The sequence below is a fragment of the Lepidochelys kempii genome, chromosome 8 (assembly GCF_965140285.1).
Source record: "Lepidochelys kempii isolate rLepKem1 chromosome 8, rLepKem1.hap1, whole genome shotgun sequence".
In the NCBI taxonomy this organism is placed as follows: domain Eukaryota; kingdom Metazoa; phylum Chordata; order Testudines; family Cheloniidae; genus Lepidochelys; species Lepidochelys kempii.
This window is the reverse complement of record NC_136387.1, coordinates 52,663,798-52,687,088: the sequence shown is the minus strand read 5'-3', so window position 1 is coordinate 52,687,088 and position 23,291 is coordinate 52,663,798. Positions and strand designations below refer to the sequence as shown.

The window sequence follows — 23,291 nt, the reverse complement described above, 5'->3', positions numbered from 1 at the left end:
ACTGGGCACCGCGTGCGTTCCAGGCCAGCTGGCATGAGGAAGGGCATGGCTCTCATGGGGATGGGCAGCCCCAGTTCACGCAGCCATTCCCCCAACTTCTCTCTATCCCTTGCAGCCTCTTCCTCGCCCTTCTGTGGGGAAATCCCCAGTTCTGCCAGTGTGGGTTTTACCCTCTTGGAATCAGTAACGCCCTTTAACCTGAGAGCTGGGGGTACGGATGCACTGGGATCTCTGCAGGATAAACCCAGCCTGGCAGCCAGGGGACTGTGGGAGGTTTTGCTGTCTCACAGGACAGCTTGGCAAGATGGAGGGAGCAGGGGGTGGAATGCAGGACTCCCTACTTAACCCACACAGAATGAGCAAAGCTGTCAGGCTCTGAGAGAGGCAGCGGCAGGAAAGCCCAGGAGAGCCAACAGCGAGAAGCCATCGCTTTCCGCTCTTTTTTCACAGCCCGATGTTTGCCCGCAAGCAGATGGTGGAGAGACAGCATCGTCACAAGCAATTTTCCCCTCCACCAGCTCCGCGGCAAGGAAACAATGACTCTGCTCTTGGGTGAAGCTGGCATCATCAGAGAGCAGCCCTCCTCCCGTCAACCTGGCTCACTCCGTCCCCCGCATGCCAAGCAGCACAGACAAGCTTTGCAAATGCCATGCTTCCCACTAGGAAAGACTCCCTGCTTGGCTATTACCCAGGCAAGCAACCCCTCTCCACGACCCTTCCTAGGGAAGCCACAAGTGTCTGTTTGCCCCCTTGTCCCACCACACTCTTCCCTGAACTGCCAGCCTGACATCAATCATCCATCGAGGGTGTGAAGACACCATCTGGCTGCTGTTACACGTGCCATTCAGGAGCAGGAACCCATGAGAGGGGCTGAGTCCCGGTGCTATTGTTCTCTGCCAGCATTTCAGAACCAGCCATTGTCTGGTTCCTAATGAACTTTTCCGCAATTAGAAAACCAAGAGGGAGGAGTGGAGTGGCTGACTGAGGCGGGGAGAAGGTCAGGGACAACTTGACTCCCTGCCAGATTTGCAAAGTCCACTGATGTATTCCCCAGCCAGCAAGACACCTGCAGGCTGGGCTGAGTTTAGAGGGGCTTTCAGCCGTTTGTAGCTGTAGCTTGTGGGGTAGTCTGGGGAGGAAAGCCACACACAGCATCACAAAGCCACATCCAGTGTCTCAACAAGGGGGAGCAGCCCAGAACAGGCAGGGAAGTTTGGAGATGGGCAGCTCCTGGACAGGATTCACACCCCATCCCTTAGGGAAGGGTCTCATGGAGTTTAGCAGAGAACAATATTCTCTCGATAGACTATTTCGAGCCAGAACTCTCCGGCCAGGATAGGAGAGGAGCTGCCATAAAACCCTATGGGTTTTATCCCTATCAAACTCCACAAGATCTCTCTCTAAGGGCCATGGGTAGGGGAATCCGCGCACAAGCACCGAGGTTCACACTCCCAGCTTCAGTGCAGCTAATTCCCTCCATCATCAGCCCCACAGTGCCAGGATTCATCCTCCCACTGCTTAGGTACAGGGGGATCCACCACCACGTCTGGGTCGCAGCAGGGAAGGACTCACACAGGGATGCGGCTGAAGGTCCCATTGTTGATGAGCAGGAAGCCGGAAGGGAAGGCAGTCACGCCATACTTCTTCACTAGCTCCTCCTCGCTGCTCAGCACTCTCCGGACAGCGACGTTCTCGTACTGCAGCATGTCCAGTGTCACCTGCAAGGCAGCACGCTCCATGGGTTAGGCTAACTATGGAACAGAACGTCCCAGGGCCAAGCCCGCTTACAGCGGCTCTCTCCTCTGGGGGGTGGCATGGGACGCTCATGGCTGCTCCAGCCTCCACCAGCAGGAGTCGGGACACAGCACTGAGGGAACACTTTACGCCTCCCAAACCATTGTACAAACATGGCCTGACCCTCACAACAGCCCCGAGAGGTGGAGAAGTAGGATCTCCATTTTACAGACAGGGAAGGTGAGTCACAGGGAGACTCAGTGACTGGCCCAGGTCAGTGGCAGAGCCAGGGCTAAGTTAAAAAAGGTGAACTTTCCCTGAATGAATGATGCCAGGGATTCCTGGCTCCCAGCTCTGTGCTTGACCCGCCAGACCATGCAGTTCTGGCTACAGGAAAGCTCACCACTACTTGAGCCTTAGCCTCACCTAACTGCAGCGCGTGGCACTTGATGGCTATGGAAACTGGAAGGGATATAAAGAGTCAAGGAACAATTAACATCTTTGTATACGAACTCCTGAGGAGCCCAGGGCGAGAAGCAGAACTCGCCTCTCCACCCATCTACTCGGACTGTAAGCTCTTTGGAGAAAGGGTCATCTTTTCACTACATGTACATACAGCACATAATGGGGCCTGGTGACATGATGGGATTAAAATAGATCATTGTTGCGGCCACTGTTACACAGTTGCAACAAATCTTGTACAAAATGTGTCATGTGAGGTGTCAATGGAAAAGTTATGGCTTGCTGAATATGATTATCCTGTTTGTATGCATGTATCATTTTGGTGTCTGAAGTTATGAATACTGACTATGTACCAGTATTTTAAATGTGTTTGCTCCTGTGGAAACACCCACAAGGTTGTTAGTTTACATCCAGTCTGGTCAGCACATTGTGAATGGACTAGTCAAGTTGATGGCCCACTGAAGGACACTTGCCTCACACAACAGGCCATAGAAGAAGCTGAGGATGCATCAGCCAGAATATGGGTAATGGCTGCTCTGACTCATTGAAGCATGCAAGGACATGTGACTTGCTCCTGTGACCCTGAACTTCATCTTGTGCCTGGACTTTTCCACAAACTAAGACTGAGAGTTTTCCCTCCACATGGGAGAAAGTATAAATAACCCTGGTAGCCTCTCCCATTTGCCTCTTTGCTACTCTGAACTATGGACTTACACTAACAGAAGCATTCCAACCAATGGACTGAGGACCTTCCAATCTTTTGGATGTTACCAGAGACTTTATAAGCCAGAGTTTATTCCATCCCTGCTACAAACCTGATCCAAGAACTTTGCAATGAGTGTATGTATTTGATTCCTTTGACCATTTTTACTCTCACCCCTTTCTTTTCTCTTATAAATAAACCATTAGATATTAGATACTAAAGATTTGGCTACAGCTTGATTATTGGGTAAGATCTGAGTTATAAATTGACTTGGGTATGAGACTGGTCCTTTGGGATCAGAAGAACCCTTTGGTTGATTAAACTGGTTTTAAATAACCATTCATCATAAAGCCTAGTGTCTGGTGGTGAAACAAGGGCTGGGATACCTAAGGAGGCTGCATTTCTGGCTTCTGGTTAACTAGTATGGTGAGACAGAAGTTTACTTTTGTTACTGGTTGGTATATCTTATGGAAGAATAACCACCAGTTTAGGAGTGAGTCTGGCCCATTTCTCAGCAGTTTGTCCTGAATCCGGCATCCTCAGCTGTGACCCACTGAGGCACGGTGACAGGCCACAACCCAACCTGATGCTACAGGAATACAAATACTGAACCAAACAACAATGCCCACCTCTCTTCCCACAAAGGAGTCGTTCGCTTCGAAGATCAGTGCCAGGTACATGACATTGTTTGTTTGAAAGAACCCACGGATCTCCTCTACGCTACAGGAGGAAACAATGAGGCATTCTCAGTGACATGGAGTAAGCAGGTGAATGCGCCAGCCCCAGCAGCTCCCTGCCAGCACAGCACACAGCAGCTTGGCAAAGGATTGGGTGTTTGCCCTTCTAGCACACAGCTGAACCCAGCTGGATTTGTTGCCCAGGTAGGTGGCCGAGATCAGCTCTGCTTATCCACTGTTCAATTCACATGGAGCTTGCCGGCCTGGTTTTCTGCTTCACTTCACTGGCTCTATGGTAATCTGCCAGGGTCAGCCAAGGAACAGGAGATGGGAGACTGTTTGTGGAAGGACTTGAGGTTAGAACCCTATCTAATGTGAAAGCCAGCATTGAGACTAGAGCCAGACCGGTTTAATCAGGACACAGATCGGGTCACATTAGAGACAGCCTGAACCCTAACTCTGAGCCCAACACTCCTGCTCTTGGGTAGTGGGGTTTAAAATGAAACCCCCAATTTCCCCTGTGGGGCATCAGACGGTGGGGAGAGCCGGAACATGAGGTTGGAATGCTGGAGTTTGGCTGGGGTTCATTTCCCCATCCACACCTGTGGCATTTGATTAACTCTGCCTGTGGCTTTGCAGTTTTTACTTGGGGGGGGGAGGATAAGTGCCTACAGAGCATCAAGAGGTGCAGTAAATCCACCTTTGCCGAGGAGCAGCGCTGTGCATGGCACAGAGTTTGAAGCCGGGAGAGAGCAGGGGTACAGAGACGCATCTTTGGAAGCAGGGGGCCTTGCTGGGGTGCAGCCTGGAATGCTCAGACAGCGGGGAGGAGAGGGTAGACAGACACCTGCAGCGTGGTGTCTAGCACCTGGTCAGGGGCTATCCTCCTGCTCCTCCATTGAAATGTGGATGGGGATGGCTGGTGGGCAGTGCAGCTCAAACCCTTTTGTTTTGTCCAGCCCAGCCAGGCCCAGCCCAGATGACTCAGACCCAGGAAGAGCCAGGTCAGTCCCCTTCACAGGCACAGAGGAGAGCGCAAGGATGTGGTTACCTCTGGAAGGGGTGTGTGTGTGTGCTCACAGACTTCCCCCGGCAATCACCAGATGCAGATCTGAGGAGTTTCCTTTTCATCGCTGATCTGCAAGCTGCCTGTCTGGCTTCACAGATCCATTTCTCTCTCCTGGTTTAACACCTTTCTCCACTGCCACCAGCATTAACAGGTTGTAGCCACAGGGGCTTTCCAGCGGGTGCCCCGCACTGAACTGTACAGCAGAGTCCTGGCTGCTCTCTAGGTCTGGCAGGTAAGGCTAAACGCTCCCGGATCTTACGCTAAACGGGCAGGACTCAAGCCAGGGCTTTCAGTCAGGGAGGAGCCAGAGGGCAGCAGTGACTCCAGGTTGCAGGGCAACTTTAGGATCTAAGGACATGGAGGAAGACCAGGGACAGCAGTGGGCACGGCACCTCTGTGCCACCAGCCATTCCGCCCCCCAGCCATGACGTGGACCATCAACTACCCCAGACACGTGCAGCCCAGGGGAAAGAACCCAGCCTCCTGCTCCAAACGCTCACGGGGCATCTGTTTGCTGTGGGCAACACTAGGGCTCATCTGCCCTTCCCAGGCCGTCAGCAGATCTCATTCGATACAGCAGAGGCCACCGACATGTCCCCCATACAAGCAATACAGGGCATGTCCTTCCCCCGGTGACGAATAGGAACAACCTCCACAGCAGAGTCGTAGTTACATGCAGCTGTGTTAGATACGAATCATGGGAAAAAACCTTGCAGGTAATGGAACCCGCCCCACACTGACAGCTCTGGACGCGTCACACGGGGAGATACACGAACGTTACCGAGGAGGCAACTCAAAATGTCTGTGCCCATTAATCCCTGGCTAAACAGCTGCCCGCCTCGTTTGGTCCACGTGCTACTATCACAGTCACTCCAGTTAGTCGCTCTGGCGCCAGGCCATCAGGTCTGCTCACACCTGTGCAGTGCATGTCACTGTCCTGAGAGTAACCGGGAGCCTCCTTGGGATCGCCTAGGCAAAGTCTCCAGCCCAACCCGCAGGAATTCAGTTCCACACAATGACAGGGATTGAACCAGGGCAGGCCCTTGAATAGAGTCATCATTCACATGCGGCAGAGGTCTCAGGGCAGGACTGCTCCTGGAGGCCCGGTTAAGCATGAGCTCATTCCTTGTCGTTTCTCTCACCCCAAGCCCCCTCAACACACTCTCTCACACACACAAATACACAGAGTTACATTCTGCTATTATGTCCCTCTCCAATAACCTGGCTGGTTCCAGTGGTGGACAGGCAGGTGGCCACGTCTCCTTGTGCATCTCCAGGTTGGTGATTATGCTCTGCCTCAGGTTCTGAATGCTGTCCCCAGGATCTGTACGGGGAACAAAATACACAGAGCTCACCACCAAAGCACCATGCACAAAAAGCCAAGGATTGTACCCAAGGTAACAGTGACCCATCCCAACCATGCTGGACCCCTGCAGCCATAGCAGTGTCACATGGAGACTGAGCACTACTGGACCATACTGTACAATATATCTCCAACCCACCCTGGCAGCCCCTCCAGTGGCTGGTTCGTGGCGCATGGTAGAAACATCTCTTTTGCAAAGTTTGATATGCCTTATTCATTTATCCCCTGCCGGAAGATTCCCTGTCATGAGTCATCCTCCACCAACACCTCTTGCCCTCCCACCCTCACCTGGGGAAACCACTCGCTGACCACACCCTACTCTAGAATGCAGCAGGTGCGCAGGCCACAATGGAAAGGAAACCGCCACAGCACGGCGAATTCCAAAAGGGGAATCCAGCAAGGATTAAAGAGCCAGGAGGTTTTGGATACTCACGGAATATCTTCGTCCCGTCCTCAGGGCTCTTGGAGAAGGCCTTGAAAAACTGAAAAGAAACACAAGAGAAGAGTGTCTGCAGGATCATCTGGAGAACATTTAACAACATTCATTGCAACCCACAGAGCACTGGTGCGGCTGCATGGACCAGTGGTTAAGGCAACAGACTGGGATTAAGGAGCTCTGTATTCTATTCCCAGCTCTACTACCAACTTGATGGGTGATTTTGGGCCAATCACTGCCTTTCTCTGCCTCAGTTTCCCCATCTGTAAAATATTTACCTGCTTTGTAAAGTGCTTTGAGAAGTGGGACTGAAGAATGCTATAGAGAAGGTAAAGCTTATTACTTTCCCAAGTGAGTTTAATCATGCCTAATAATACTACCTAGCTCTTATATAGTTTTTTCAGCAGTAGATTTCAAAGCATTTTACAAAGATCAGTACCATTATCCCCATTTAAAAGATGGAGAAAGTGAGGCACAAAGCGGCAAAGTCACTTGCCCAAGGTTACCCAGAAGGCCAGTGGCAGAACCAGGAACAGAATCCAGGCCTCCTGGGGTCCCAGTCTCATGCTCCATCTACTAGGCCTTGCCAATTTATAAAAGGTCTCTAGGCACCTGCAGAACAATCATTAAAACAGGCACAAACCACAATAAATAAATCGACCCAATACAGAATCAATGAAACTCCCCAGACACAAATCTGCTCAGCAGCCTACCCCATCTCCTGGAAAATGCCTCAGGGAGCAAACAGATCTTGCATCTAACCCTGAAGGGCAAACCCACATGCTGGCTCTGTCAGACTAAGCAATGGGATGGGAAGGAGGAGCGGGCATTCGAGAGTCAAGGTCTCTTCTCCAACTACCATCCAGACACACGTCTTGCAACCTTCCCACCAACAGCCCTCAGAATTCCTATCTGGGGGCTGTCAACAAGTCTGTCAGTGGATCTGGCCTGCAGGGATGGTGCACAGGTGCAAAACTCTTCTTGGTCTCCCCTCTCCAGATGCCAAAACTTCAGGGTTGCCCTGCTTGGCCAATTCTGCAGCACAATGAAAGTTAAAAGCACGTCAGATGAATGACATTTAATACCAAGGTCAATGGCAGGCAGGGTTCTGTGCCAAAGTACATCATTCATCTTCATATTTCAATCAGGGAAAGTCCACCTTTTTTAATTCCTCTGAAGCAGACAGAATTCCCAGCTGGCTTCCCTGGGGCACTGTGATATGCAGAGATTGTGCTGCAGAATTTACATCACCTGGCTACAGGGTACATCGGATCTCGGTTATAGATCAACCCCAGCCCCATGAATGGCACCCATAATGGAATGGCTTGGATGACCAGGCTGTTTGGAGTGTGGGCGTGACATCTCCCAAAGGCCAGGCCTGCTCTGGAAGTGGGAAGCCATCCTTTGTCCTAGGCGAAGTCCCATAGTGCAGCAATGCAGTCTGGAGAGGACAAGTGCTCTGCTCGCTGCGCTCAGTGCAAGCTCCTCACCAAAGAAGGAAACAAAGAGCGCTCTCAGCTGCCACCAAGCAAGAACAATGGGACCCTTCAACAGATCCTTGTAAAGGCAGGCAGACTACCCCAATCGATAGAGCAGTTGCCCAGCCAGTCTGGATGTTTTCCCTAGACTACCAGCTTCTCCAGGCTGACCCTCTGCCAACTAGCCCTTGTCAGAGCCCCACTCTCAGCTAGACAGCGGGGAAGCAGAAATCACAGCCTGTCTGGATCCAATGAGTGAAAGGGGCAGAGCTGAGTGTCCCCAACCCACTGTCGGCATTGCACGCTAGCTCTGCCTCCCCCGGGGCCTGGTGTGCACGCTGGCCGGGGGTATGGATCAGAATCGCTTATTGCAGGGGCAGGGCACAAGCGTGTGCCTACCATACGGGTGGCAGAGGAGGGATCCTTCCATGGAGGAAGATGCCCTATCCCAGCCTAGGGCTCCTGCCCTTTCCAGGAAGCTCTGTGAGGGTTCAATACGTGGCCATGTTGCGTGTGCCAGCACCAGAGCCTGGAACGCGGCAGTCGACTGTGACAGGGACGAGGGAGCCGCCGATGCTCCCATTGCAGTTATGGCGTTGGGGAGCATGGGCAGCAGACCCCACAGCCCAGCCTTGCTGCGGGTGGGGGAGAGGTCGCCATCCTGCACATGCCAAGGCACTGCAGCGACATCCCCACAATGGCTGTGTTCAGCCAGGAGGAGAATCGCCAGGCTCAGCCGTGTAAGGGTTGCAGCCCATTGGACCTAGCAGGTCCTGGACAGGGAGAAAGTCCTGCTGTTGGAGGAGCCAGCCAGGCTGACTGACCAGCTGCCTGTCAGCCCTGGGAATGGCAGGTGCGTGAAGCCCTGCCCTGGGACAAGGGCCGCAGCAAATTGGCAAAGAACGCAACGATGCCTCCAGCCCAGAGGAGGGCTGTGCCAGTGTAAAGGCTACAGCTCCACATGGAGGAGACGAGCCAGCCACTCAGGCTGCTTATCGGATGCAGCAGCACCCCTGGAGAGCTCAGCCCCCTGAGCACAGCAGCAAAGGGCCAGCAGGGCAGGCGGGAGGGTTGGCACACGGGGGCTGCGTGGGAGATAAATGCCCACGCTCTCCTTTGGCCAGGGCCCAGGAACACAGCCAACCTCATACAGCTGAAGACCTCCCAGCCCTGGGGATCATTCATCCTGCCTCTTTGCTAGTCCCTTTAAAGCCTGCTCTATGCAGCCATGGCAGGATACAGGCCGCCCCACAGTACGGGCTGCAAACAGTCACGTGCCCTCTGTGTTTGATGCCAGCTGTGCAGCCTCCCCCCTCCCTCCATGCAGGCGGGGCAGCAGGATCAGTGAAATCTCATGGCAAATGTTTGCCAACCAGGCTGGGCTGGGAGTGAAAGCTGTTTGCAGAAGGTGCTGTGGAGGGCGGGGGGAGGACGACACAACACCAACCCCGCACCAACCAACAGCCTTGTAGAACTGCCACATCAGCAGGTCCCTCTGGGCTTTGGGAGCCTTGTTGAAGACAGGCTCTAGCGCTGTACTTTGGGTCAGGCGAGGGGATTAGCCCATCAGGCCCATTCCTGTGGCACTTGAGGTAAGGGTCATTGCTCCAGCACTCGGTTCTACCCCGTCAACAGCCAATTAAAGTACCCAGCGGACTGAGGGGTCTCACAGGACCCCCCAGAGCGGAGAGCATCCCAATCCCTACCTACTAATTTACCCCTAGGTTTGGAGCTCTTTTTAGGCTGATCCCAGGACTGTAATTACCCCAGGAGTCCGGGAAGTTTCTTTTTCCAGCCAGCCACAGAAAGGAACTTTGGGTGAATTTTTACAGTCACCCTCTTCTTGGCCACCAGCCCAGCCATAGGGCTCCCCCAGTCAAAGCTAGGGCAGGTAGGAGGCAGAGGTGGCCCCCCAGGTATGCAAGATGCTGGGGTTAGTGCCCATTATTACGAGGCCTGAGATGGCTCTTGTGCATCTGCCGTTTACCACACGCCCCGCGCCAGAGGGAACAGAAAACCAAACCAAAGGGACTTGACCTGTCATTACAGACCCAGACATGACAACTCTCAAATGTGAGATTTTTTTTTCCAACCACCTCATTCTTTATTGAAATGATAATCTTGAGTGGCTACCTCTAGATGGCTTACTGCTTCCAAAACTTGATTGCTCACTCTGAATTTCTTTGAAATGCTTATTGAAATAATAAACAAAGAAGCTCAGCAAACAGACTCATTACCTTGTTAGACTTTGTCTCTTTTAAGAGGTGTTTCTGTCAGGCCCTCTTAATTGTTGCTTAACTATTCAGACTTCTTTAGCAGTTGTAAGGTGTATAGCTGGTACACCCGACTCCTTTAAACTTAGAATTTGATGATTGAATAATTTATTAAAATAAAGTTATTTTTGTAGTAATATCTGTGGGTTAAAGGTCACAGATCTCCACCAGCGAGGGGCATACATTAGCGCTCCCACAGCCACTGCCACAGGTGCAGCTATACCAGGGGGAGATTTTCAGAAAAATACAGCCCATATTTCTTGAGCTAAAGTAGGTGATGTGCAAATTCCCAAGTTGCTGATCCTTGATTGGAGCTGCTGATGGCTCCAATCCATTGGCCCGAACAGAAGTTGGAACAGACCCTCACTTTGTTATCTTTATTGAAGGAAAAGGGCTGGAAACTAACTTAAAAAAATTTAAAAAAGCAAAAAAGAGATCAGAGATTCTCCTTTACATTTTGAAATTTCCCCAAAGCAGGAGAGCCCTAAGAGGGGAGTTCTGCTGGCCTTAGAGGCAGGTCTCTGAAGGTACAGGCCAAGGCATTTAAATAAATAAGCTCTTTTGGGACTAAGTCTGTGATTATAGACCCAGACATGCCAACTTGCAAGACACGTGATTTCTTAATAAAATTAAGCCTTACTCATCATCTCATGATAGAACTCTTCAATTTCAGGATTTTTTTTTCTTGGGGGTCACCTGCTCTGAAACAATGGAGGCCTGGCAGAGATTAATTACTGGGCAGGAGACAGGCAGATGTGGGGGTGACAGCACCTGCAACAGGGGCCAAAATCACCTTATCCAGTGCACATGGCAGAGCAGGCAACACTGATTGTCACATACACACACCCTGGGGTTGGGTGGGGGCAGACGGGACAAAAATCAAGAGATTGATCTGAAAAACACATCTTTAAAAAAAAAAAAAAAAAACACCTCATGGATTTTTTGGCCTCTCTCATGATTTCTGAGCTCTTGAAGTTGGCAATCCTGCAGACATCACACTGAAACATGACTCACCACACAGCTGGGGAATGGAGGGAATTGCTAGCTGCGGGCATTGAGTTGGCCAAATTCTGCCGAGCTGGGAGTGAGTGTATATGGGGGAGGAAGGTAGATGATGGCGTGAGGAGCCTGACCCCGTCAATGGCTCCATGCTACTGCACAAGGCCCGGAAAGTCAAACTAACCAGTCTGGTTTCACCACAGGGTTCATGTGCACCTGGGAAATGAGTGGCATTTTGAAACATGTCAGCTAACACGTTTGAATTAACATATTTCTAAACACCACTCCAAGCCCACCGTGTTAACATTCACATTACAGTGTATAAAGCCCTAGGATTAGCCCAACCAGCGAACATTCTTAAACATAATTGTCTTTGTCTACACTAGGTGCTGAGTAGTGTTTACATACCATGTTTGAATACCCCACTCATCTTCCCAGTGTAGACAAAAACACAGGCTGTTTTCACTGTCTAAAAGGGAACGAGTGTTAGCGATCCTGCTGCAAACTCCTAGTAGAAACAAGGCTCTTTAATTTTACTATGATGTAGCTAGGTGAGGTCAACCCCAGGTGGAGGGCGTACTGCTGACCTCAGCCAGCTACACTGCACTAAAAACTACCTGTCCCTTGTCTCCAGCAGGGTAGCTCCCATGCCTTAGTTATCCCACTGTCAAAAATCCCACACACCTCTTTGCCTGGCAAAGAGACAGCCAGAGATTTTGGTCCAACCGTGACTCCAGCTAGCTGACTGCCCCTTAACTCAAGTTTATGACTGGCTACTCATAGTCGTTAAGTGTTCGTTTCAGGAGATCTGACCAGGAACCAACACTAGGGAATGTCAACCCTGAAGTCTGGCATCTTGTTAGTTAGCTGGCAATCAATTTGCTTGGGTTACAGCTCAGCCAAAGCAAGCTCACCAGCTAGTGCAGAAAGTAAACAGTAAAAAACAAGTCACAGAATTCTTCCGGCTTCAAATAATCCAAAGGGTCACTGGAAACACACTGATGTTTGCTGAGAAGGACTCACTGACACTGTCTCTTTAAAGGACTTTGCGGGAACTGCACTAGGTCTGCCTCAGGAAACGTTTGTGGCAGAAGCATTCGAAATGGCCATATGCTGTATTCCCCTTTGCACCAGATCAAAGGCACCACACCGTCCTCCCAGCTGGAATGGATTCAGGCACTTAGAGTCCCCGTTCCTTGGGAAAGGAACACAGCCAGGACAAGAGTCGTGCTGGGAACTTGAAGGGAGGAGGAGCGGGGACATTCTGATGGAGTCTACCAGACTCTGGTTTTGCTCTCCCTTACTATGACCTCAGAGACGGCTCATTACAGGGAGTCCCCAACAGAAATGCAAGAAAGAAAAACGGAGGGTACCTTTTACTACTCTGGTGCCATTCTCCTGCCCTGTGCATGTCTGGGCACTGTAAAACTAATAGTTAATATTTAAGCCCTGCATCTGAACTCCAAGTTATGGGAATTCATTGCCTGTTAGCAAGGCATCTCCGAGGCTTTTGCATTATTGCTTATGTTGGACTGGGCTTTGTTTGCATGAGGAAATATTTAAATTATATATGTTTACACAATTTCTGCTGGGCGCGGGACCAAGGGATGGAATCGCAATTCGACTGCCAATAACAACAGAGCCACCCAACATGGGAAGCTCTCAAAGCACTTAACAAATGGGAATGAAATCGCACAGCACCCTGGCAGCCTAGGGAATAGACACAAAAATTAAGTCACTTGTGGCAGACCCCCATGGTACTTTTTACAAGAGTTGAGGTGTTAGCTCCAGCCTCCTGGCCAAATTCCTCTGTGCCTCACTACATTCTGCCTGCCCAGATCCCCACAGCAATCTCACTCGGATATGGTATTCTTCACTGGCTGTTCTAGACGCCGGAGAAGGGATGCTGTCCACGGCTGAACAGCTGCTGTGTTTCACTCCAGAGGTGGCTGCATTTCAGTGCTGGGTGAAACGATTCCTACGTGTATGCCCAGGAATGTATTTGAGGTGCTATATAAACCGATGCAAGGTCAACATTCAGCTGAATTGACAGGGAGAGGAAACAATTAAAAAAACAGGAATAAAGGAGAAGGAGAAGCAGGAGAAGCCACAAGAATAAAGTGCTCTAGGAGGCACAGAACACATCTCATACAGGAGTTGGTCCTAGAGCCCTGGGTTCAATTCAAGGCTCACTCCTTCGTCAGGGGCAGCGAGCTGCACATCTGGGACAAAAGCCAGCTGGGCTTCAAGTTCAAAAGGTTGCTGATTCCTAGAAACACACCAGTCAGGTTTCCCTCGTCATGCCACTGCCACTGTCTTACAGGGACAGAGAGATTGCACACACAAAGGGCTCTTTTCCCCGACTGGTGGTGGTCAACACTCCGTATCCCAAACAAACACTGTCTGCACTAAGATAAACAGGATGGGGGTGGTTTCAGATGGCTTATGGCCAATGCTGCCAAAACCAAAACACAGGCTGAGACCAGGACCACAGTAGAACTGATCGGGGGCCTCCTGGGGTACCAGCCCCATGGAATGTCACAAGGTGTGTCTACACAGCATTTTGGAGTGAGCCTCCCTGCTCCCACGGGTCCTCCCACCCCCCTGCTAGGCTTCAGACCCCGAGACTCTGTTCAAAGCACTCCCTGTGCAGGTATTTTTAGAGCATTGGTGCGAGCCCCACTGCAGAACGCTGAGTACACACACCCCTACAGACTGAAGCTGGACCAGCTCCGCTTTCCTGCCACTCCACTCCAGCCTGTGCTCACTTTACCTTCAACGTTGGGAACCCAGTTATCCCAAACTTCTTGCACGCTTTCTGATTGGCTATGTCAGCACAGTTGACGACGCCGAGGTTCACCGCAGGGCTCCATTCTGAAAGGACACACAGACAGACAGACGTTAGCGGACCTGAACCTCCCACTCCAGTCCTGGCCACTCTGCATTGAGAACAGGAGCAGCCGCTGGGGAGAGCTAACTCTGAATTCAAGTGGCAGCTTTTCCCCGAGAGCCTGTCACAGCTTCACTGCTCATGGGGAGACCCCCAGCCACGCCAGCCCCAGGAAATGGGGCAGGAGCCACTAGGACATGCTAGACGAGGACTAAGTTGGAGGAAGCCTCTGTTATACCATAGCTCACGGGTGAGCAAATTATGGCCTGGGGGCTGCATCTGGCCCTCCAGACATTTTAATCCGGCCCTCGAGCTCCCGCCGGGCAGTGGGGTCCAGGGCTTGCCCCACTCCATCTGGGGAGTGGGGTCGGGGGCTTGCCTTGCTCCGCACGGCTCTGGGAAGCAGTGGCATGTCCCCTCTCTGGCTCCTACATGTAGGGGCAGCCAGGAGGCTCCGCACGCTGTCCCCACCCCAAGCGCTGCCCCCGCAGCTCCCATTGGCCAGGAACCACAGCCAATGGGAGCTGCAGGGGTGGCACCTGCAGATTGGGTGGCACACAGAGCTGCCTGGCTGTGCCTGCCCCTTGGAGCCAGAGGGGGAACATGCTGCTGCTTCTGGGAGCTGCTTGAGGTAAGCGCCTCCCAGAGCCTGCACCCCTGACCCCCTCCTGGGCCCCAACCCCCAGCCCTGATCCCCCTCCCACCTTCCAAACCCCTCAGTCCCAGCCCGGAGAACCCTCCTGTATCCCAAACCCCTCATCCCCAGCCCCACTCCAGAGCCTGCACTCACAGTCGGAACCCTCACCCCCCACACCCAAACCCCCTGCCCCCACCCGGAGCCCCTCCTGCACCCTGAACTCTTTGACCCACCCTAGAGCCCACACCCCCCGCTGGAGCCCTCACCTCCTTTTGCACCCCAACCTCCAATTTCGTGAGCATTCATGGCCCGCTATATAATTTCCATACCCAGATGGGGCCCTTGGGCCAAAAAGTTTGCCCACCCCTGCCGCAGCTACTGCTCCCTACTGCAATTACATAATAGACAGCTGCCCTTCAGTGTATTGGAGTTGTTTCTACTTCTATCTCACTCCCAGACACTGCTGAGGACTGCATAGACTTCCAGCATTACCTACATATCCCTTGTGAGCAAAATCTTGCTCTTTCCACTTGGAAGAAATGCATTATGGGTAACCCTCCAAATCTTTCCCACAGTTCCATGGCCAGAAGCTGAATTTTATCCTCTTCCATTGCTAGAGCACTGCTCATCCCAAAGCACTTTCAACACTCATGCACAGGACCTTTAGAGCCAACAGTGAAATTCACGGTACAGCATGGCAGCCGTTTACCAGTGCAGAGTAAGCACAGAAGCTTAGGACAGGAAGCAGAGCGGCATGCTTTACACAAGTCAAACCACTTCATTTATATAGGACCAGGAATGCGCAGGCCACTTCACAAGCAAATGCTGTGGGGGTATTTTAGGACTGGCTGAATGTAATGCTCAGAGCTGGAATCCAGTCAGGAGACTGGGGCTCAAACCCCTTTTCTTACAAAAAGTATTCATGTGGAGAGCGGGGGAGTCAGGAACTCAGTTTTCCATCTCTCCCACCCCACTGCCCGTCTAGCTGTCCAGTGACCCAGCCACCATGCTGAGGCAGTGTTGAGATGCTCACCTAGGAACAGTGTCATCAACAACGCTTCCTGCAGCATCCGGCCTTTTCCTCGGAGGGCTCATCTCCAAGGACAGCCCAGGCCCACTTGGCTTGCCAGCCACAGTTTGAGGGTTGCAGGGAGTGAAACATGAAAGCATTGCAAAGAGGTGGATAATACCACATTGCACGTGTGCACTTGGGGGCTGAGAGCTGAGCAATTCACGCTGTGCTCGGCATTCCCCCCACCCGCAAACTGGCATCCTCACTCTGGCCCCCAGCATCTTCTCTCTGGGCTGCAGTCATTGGGTGAGGATAGGGACCCCAGAACCAATATACAGCTCAACAGAGCTCACAGCTTCTCCCCCTCCCAAAAGAGAAGCCCCCTAGACTTTGCAGAGACAGGAATCCCACAGTAGTCATGGGTCAGCGCAGTAAACTCACAAGTCTCATCTGTGGGCAAGGTGCCAGGGAGGGAGAACTGGGCCCTTTTGTTCCAGGGACCTTGCCTCCTCCACTCCAGGCACAACAAGGAGAACGCCCTCCTGGCCCTTCACAGTGGCAGGCTGAGCAGACGATCCTGGGAGACCGGAGGAGGAACACAGGGGAGAGCAGCTCCGGCCTGGTGCCAGGGGCAGAGCTGGGCAAGGATCCAATGTAGAGCTGTTAATCCCTCTTCCATAAACACTGTGGCTCAGAGGCTTCTCTGGCACCAGTTGTGAGCCCAGAACACTCTCTCACCCTCCCCACATGTTGGCACAGGCAGGTCCCTACTCCCCAACGCATAGCAATGCTGTCCTCACTCAGACAGGCCAGCTCCAGGGTCCATCTCACAGTCGGTAGTGCACAGCTGCTCCATCCATGCCTCTGGCTCCTCCTGACATCATGGCAAGTAGCCCCCGCGCGTTTGTTTGAACAGAGCATCTTGCTTAGGAAACTAGACCCTGCATTCACCTCTGGAGACCCCTGGGGATCCATTCTAAAATGATGCTTGACTAGAAAAAAATCCACCCTCCTGAAAACTCACAACTCAGCTCTTCTGAGCTGTGAGCAGCAGCCAGATACTTGCAGGCGCCTTCCAAGCACGTCTGCACGGGACAGCCCACACCTCAGAGGGAAGCGTATCTGACTGATACAGCAACTTCCTCCATTTGCTCTGGGGTCCGGTCCATGGAACATGCTCGGAAGGACGGGAACAGGAGCCAAGAGCTCAGAGGTGGTGGCCACAGCAGGGATGGAATACAGTGGCATCTATTAGCTATTCTTCTGGCCATTGCAACCAGGTGGCTACATCAGCTAGTGTGGTTGATATGCAGGAGCTCTGGCAGGGACAGAGGTGTTACTGCAGTGCAGGACAGGCAGCCATCAGCACAGGTCACACGGTACTCTTACTTGTGCCAGCCACACAAGAGAACACTGTGCAACAACACGGGGGGGGGTTGGAGTCCAAGGGAAATACCAGCCCCAGCCCCACCCCACCCCCAATATACTCCAGCCCTCAAATCACTGCACAAGCGCCACTTGCAGCTCTTAATTTAAGAATCAGTTCTCTGCATTTATTGTCGCAGCAACCCCTGCTGGCCATTTGAGGACAAATGCAGTGCTCCAAAAGGTGCCCGCTCCCAGCAAATGAGCACACTGGCAATGATGCTGCTATCTGTGCTTGAAGGAGCAGGGCAGGTGTCAAGGCTCATGCAGACAGTTCCACAGGGCAAGGAGGAGCCAGAACCAGGGTTTGGGGCAGGTTGCCCTTTAGTTGCACACCCAGGCAGTGCCGGGGTGCCGGGAACGTTCACATCCTTTACTCTAGTCTCTCTCTGCAGAATCCCCAAGATCCAAAACGCAACATCCCTTCCACACAGCACTGAATAGATCCCAGCCATTGAGAGCTTCCCTCCTGTCCCCACAGTCTGCTTCTATTCAGCTCCTCTGTAGCCATGCTACAGCTGCTACACAAGGACTGTGTCGGGGCTCACTAGAAACCATCCTGGCATGCACACACTGGCCGTGGAAGCTGGCCTCACAATCAGACTGAGGGGTGTTTGCCTCTCTCTTATTGTGTGCTGCCCTGGGGATGATCCATTTGAAAGCACAGGGCTTTCCTTCCAGGTGGGTTTCATGCTCCCCGCCAGTGGACATAAAAGGCTCAGCTCACATTAAGGTGGCAGATGGTTTAACACACATTTTGGGTGGAGAAAGCCAGGAAAAAGCAGCACTAGCAAGAGCCAGGCTAACACAGACAAGCGCTGTGTAAGCTGCCCTTATCCTGCAACACCCCTGAGCTCTCAGACGTCTCCGCCAAGGCAGCTCAACTCTGACCTGCAACACCCCTGCTATTCCGGTTATTCCAGTGCTGGGCTCTCATCCCAGCTTTGCCAATGCACCTCAAACCTGACCTGCAGCACTTGCTCCTATTTCCCTGCTGGGATGCAGATCCGTCAGGGCTCCTATGTTCTGATCAGGGCTTAGGGCAAGAGGCATGGAAAGACTTCCACGTGAGCAGGCAACGGCAGGGCTGTGGGGAGGAGACACGTAATGGGGACATGATGGAGACATATTAAAGCATAACTGACACAGAGCAGGTAATCAGGGGGCCTGCTCATCTAACCCAAGAACATGGGGATGATCAGTAACATTGAAAGGCAGCAAAACTAAAACTGATCAGAGGAAATCATGTTAAAAACACAATTAACCCGTGATCTCACTACCACAAGATCTCATTGAGGCTGAGAGTTTACCAGGATTTAGAAAAGGCCTGGACAAGCGGACAATATGGCTGAGAACATTCAGTTACATTAGACAGGAAAAATTAGAAGGGCTCTAAACTCTCAGGCCTCAGGACGTAAGTCAGACATTGCCTGGTAGACACTAGAAATTAAGTTCCCCTACAGGCAGGATATTCTGTAGTGTCCGTTAAGGGGATTCCTGCTGGCCACTGTCAGGGACAGGGTAGTGGGCTAGATGGGCTACTGGTCTGACAGCTTTATGTCTTTAATTCTCCTGAGGAAAAGTTTCCAACTGTAACCTGCTGCATGACAACTTTGTGACGTGGGGATTACAAGGAAGCAAAACTCTTCCCCACGTGGGACTTAAGGGGACATTTACCAAGGCACAAATGGGATGCAAGCACCCAACAGCCCTTTTGAAAATCTCCCCCTAAGCCAGATTGGAGCTCAGGGCTTCCCAGGTGCAGGGAAAGGGGAGTGTATGAATTGCACTGATCAGCTGAGAAAGGGATTTGGGTGGGAGAAACACAAAAGAGAAACAATTCTCCCCTCCCATCCAGGCAAGGTCTCTTCATACAAACTCTCCATCACGTTTTCATACGACAACCCAAGATGGATTTGGCAAGCCAGGCTCTTCCCCACTCCAGGAGGTTTCACTTTAAAGATCAGCATTTGCCCAATTAGATTCATGGAGATTTTCCAAGTCTGATTTATGGGCTTCTGCAGCCATCAGCGAGCAGAGACAAAATTCTCTAGTGTCCTGGCCTCTCCTGCCAGAATTGAAAAGGGGGAGGAAAAATTGCAACGACAAGCAAATCCAGTGAGGGGCTGCAAGGGGCCAGAAGCTCCCTGCTTAGATTGTATCAGTGCACACCACCATTGAATGCTGCACTAAAGGCACGTTTGTACCTCTTCAGCCTTGGCGTGTGGGTGTGTGTACTTCCTTCAGCTGCATGAGCTGGGTTTTGTCAACACACGTCAGAGGGGAGGCAAACATGGGTGCATAGTGAAGACTCTTCTGTGATTACATCAGCAGGAGAGCTCTGCACAGTGTGTGTGTGACGCCCTGCTGGCACAGAGTCAAATACAGATTTTTGGGCCAATGGGAGGCCATGTGCCCACAGCACCCAGAGTCATCAATTCCAAGGCCAGGAGGAACCACTGTGATCATCTAGTCAGGCCTCCCGCATAACACAGGCCACCAGCACATGGCTCCTTTCCCCGCTGCCCACAGGACACCAGCCCCAGTTGACAGCCGTCATCACTAAGTGTGTTCCTCCAGACAGGGTTGAAGGGCTGTGAACTCACCCCAGAGAACTGCAATCAACAGCATCCTCCTCCTCTCAGCTCCAGGCATCGGAAAAGCATGTGCAGCCTGGGGCGTGAGACCCTACTGCTTCCATCCCAGCTCACAGGATCTGGCCTTCCCATGTCTGTTTGTCCCCAGCCCCGGGCATGCCACTGTGCAGGAATCTTATCTGGAGCATACTATAGAGGGGTCCAGAAGGTACAGGCAATTACAGCAAAGGGTCCCTAAATGATGCTCCGAGGGGGACCAGTTACTGGAAGTTCAATCCCTATGGTAAGGTCACCAGAGAGACATGGCTGGCTTACAGCATCAAGTCACAGGCTGGCCCACAGCATGTGGGACCCTGCTCTGTGTAAGCCCAGATCCCATGCAAGCTTGGCAGCGCATGGCCCACCCTACCTCTCCCTGGAGGCACATCTGGAGAGGAAAGCAATAAGTCAGTGTGCCTCTCCTCTTCTCGCAGCCGGGGACCTCACTGTCATTGTGGTTAAGGCATAGGAATGGGAACCCATGGATCAGAGGCCTGGCCCTAGGTAGCTGTGCCAGTGGCTGGGCGATCCTGAGCACCACGAAGCCTCTGACAGGTTATCCCTTCTGAGAGCCAGGAATAATGCTTCCCTCCTGTGGATAAGGAGGGCTGGAAGCTGAATCCCTAACTGCTGAGGAAGCACTTTGAGATCCCCAGATAGGAGGAAGCAGAGGGAGTGAAAGGCCGTTTGATCCTAAAGCTGGTCCTAGCCACCCCATTATCATAGCATCATAGAATATCAGGGTTGGAAAGGACCTCAGGAGGTCATCTAGTCCAACCCCCTGCTCAAAGCAGGACCAATCCCCAATTTTTGCCCCAGATCCCTAAATGGCCCCCTCAAGGATTGAACTCACAACCCTGGGTTTAGCAGGCCAACACTCAAACCATTGAGCTATCCCTCCCCACTTATGGCAAGCTCTCCCCAGAACCTTCAGGGCAGTGCACACGGGAAGTGTTGAAGAGGCCTTCAGGGGGATGACAAGGATCTCGAAGATCCCTCCTGGCCTCCCACTAAGTCACACAGTCACATCAGCGCTGTTCCACCAGCGTCTAGAATCAGGGTACAACACCAGAAAACACCTGTGAGCATGAACCAACACTCTTGTCATCCAGTTACACAAACCTCAGGCTGTAATCTCATCACCAAGGCTGCATAGTCTAGTACATAGGTAAGGGAGTTCTACTCACAGCTCTGCCACTGATTCATTGAGTATCCTTGGGAAGACCCTTAGCCACTTTCCCTCAGTTCCTTGATCTGTGCAATGGGGATAATTATAGTTACTTACCTACCCCACAGCAGCTGCAAAGATTCAGTGCTGGGAAAGCCCTTGGAAGGCACAAATGTAAATCCTCCTCCTATCTCACATACTAAGCATGGCCATGCCAAGCAGATACTGAGACCTCTAAGGAAACAAATGCGCTGTAGGAAGTGATGTGAGTGGCTTCCCCATTGGCACGTTTCCTTTTGAGTCGGTCCTGAGCCATTGATACCCCAGCATACTGCTAGGCTGCACAATGCTAATGCCTCTCGGGTGAGACACAAAATGGGTTGTCTGAGCTCATGGCACTTTGGGGAAGAATAGGGGTGTTTCTTACACTGGAATTTGGCCAGAGTATCTACAATTCCCTCTGCACATTTCAAATGTCCACAATATTCTTCACTTCCTTCCCACAACTGCCATTCAGTGCCACTGCAAATTTCTGAACAGCTGTCACATTCTGCCTGCAGGGCGGCTGCTGCACTCCAGTGGCTAGTGGAGTGATTCACATGCCTCTAATTGGGCAATCAATTACAATTGTAAACACACCTTGGGATCCCTCAGGATGAAAAGTGCTCAGACCCCATCTCCCTGGGCTGCAGGCCCCAAACATCAGAGAAGGGACCAACTGGGCAACTACTATGCATCCGATGAAGCGAGCTGTAGCTCACGAAAGCTTATGCTCAAAAAAATTTGTTTGTCTCTAAGGTGCCACAAGTACTCCTTTTCTTTTTACTAAGCACCAATTCATCAGCTACTCATTGATGGAGCCACCTGTGGCAACAGGAGTTGTCCCAGCCCATGCTCAGGCACAACTCAGCCTTTGATCTACAGAGACTCTATCTGCGACCTTCAAACACACACACCCATTGCCCAGGGCAAAAAGCCAGTGGGGAAAAAACCTCCAATTCTCCCCCGCTCCCTCCCGTAGCTCCCAGACCCAGTCTGTATTAGGGCCTCACGTGATCAGATCAACACTTGCTGGCCTCCTCCACAGCCGGCTAGAGAGTGCCTGAGCCCCGGGGCAGATGAGAAAGGAGCCACAGCGTTAGAGTTAACCCAAAGTCACAATACCAGAAGGAAAGCCTCCGTGGAAAGTGATGTAGCTACAACGCAGAAGCGAAGCGAAGCAGGAAGAGGCTTCGTTTGTATGTGGTTTTTTACAGCAACTTTAGGGAAGTTGCTCAACTAACTGCTCAGCAACGGGCACTAAAGCTACAGCGCAGAGTGCAGCTGGGACCGGTCAGCCACGCACAAGAAACGGACGCTGCAGGGGAAGGCCAGGCGGCCTCCTTTCCGCACTCTGCAAGTGACCCGGAGCAGGGATGCTACAGCCAAGGGTCTGGGAGAGGCTCCGGGGGAGGGGGAAGGGACGAGACACACACACACACACGGAATTAAGAGGGGAAAGGAGTGTGGGCGAATGAAGATGCCAGGGGGGCAGGGAGAAGGCACAGCGATAGCCAGAAAGGGGGCTGAGGGTGCAGAGAAGAGAAGCGAGGACTCCGGAGAGCCGGGGCAGGGACCGAGAAGGTGGGTGGCAGAAAGGCCACGGGGCGGCCCCAGGACAGTGTGGGCCCTTTCGATGGGGAGGGGCCCAGGGCTGGCCCGTGGCAGGTGGCCAAGTGCCCACGCTAGGGGGGCCAGGCAGAGGGCAAGGGCTAGGGCCGGGGGGAGCGGGGCTGCGGTGGCCCGGCCACTCACCCTGGATGTCGGCGGCCAGCGCCCGCCAGGTGGGGGCGAAGTGGACGCAGTGGCCGCACCAGGAGGCGTAGAACTCCACCAGCCAGGCGCTGCTGGAGTTGAGGACTCTGCGCTCCAGCGTGTCCACCTGCAGCAGCACCAGCGCGTCGCCGGGCGAGTAGAGGCCGCCGGGCTGCGCCCCGGCCAGGGCGGCCGCCAGCAGCAGCAGCAGCAGCAGCAGCGCGGACGGGGGGCAGCGTCGCCCCGCCATCTTCCGCCGGGAGCCCGCCGCACAGTGGCTGCTGGCCGGGCCGCGGGGGAAGAACTTTGCGGCCGTAGCTGCCGCTGCCTGTCCCTGGCCGGCGGGGGCGGAGCTGCAGGCGGGCCCCTCCCGTCCCCGCCCCTTTGTTGCGGCGGCCACCCTGGCCTGGGCCTGGGCGCGCGCGCTCAGCCTCGGGGGGGGCTCGGCTCAGCTCCCCTCCCGTCCAGCCCCCGCTCCACAGCCAGGGGGTCCAAGGCTGGCTGGGCGGCAGCAGGGGTGGGGAGCCGGGCAGGG

At 52.9% G+C, this 23,291-nt stretch overlaps 1 protein-coding gene across 1 annotated transcript in view; it reads right to left on the bottom strand.

Moving 5' to 3' along the window:
• QSOX1 (quiescin sulfhydryl oxidase 1) overlaps nt 1-23,086 on the bottom strand; it is a 39,450-nt gene extending 16,364 nt beyond the window's left edge. Inside the window, exons 1-6 of the mRNA XM_073356568.2 lie at nt 22,757-23,086; nt 13,968-14,068; nt 6,442-6,490; nt 5,867-5,969; nt 3,529-3,619; nt 1,573-1,718 (exon numbers count right to left, since the gene is read on the bottom strand). Coding sequence (XP_073212669.2) covers nt 1,573-1,718; nt 3,529-3,619; nt 5,867-5,969; nt 6,442-6,490; nt 13,968-14,068; nt 22,757-23,006 — 740 coding nt within the window. The 5' untranslated portion in view covers nt 23,007-23,086. The remainder of the gene's footprint in view (nt 1-1,572; nt 1,719-3,528; nt 3,620-5,866; nt 5,970-6,441; nt 6,491-13,967; nt 14,069-22,756) is intronic.
• Between the last annotated feature and the right edge of the window lie 205 nt (nt 23,087-23,291).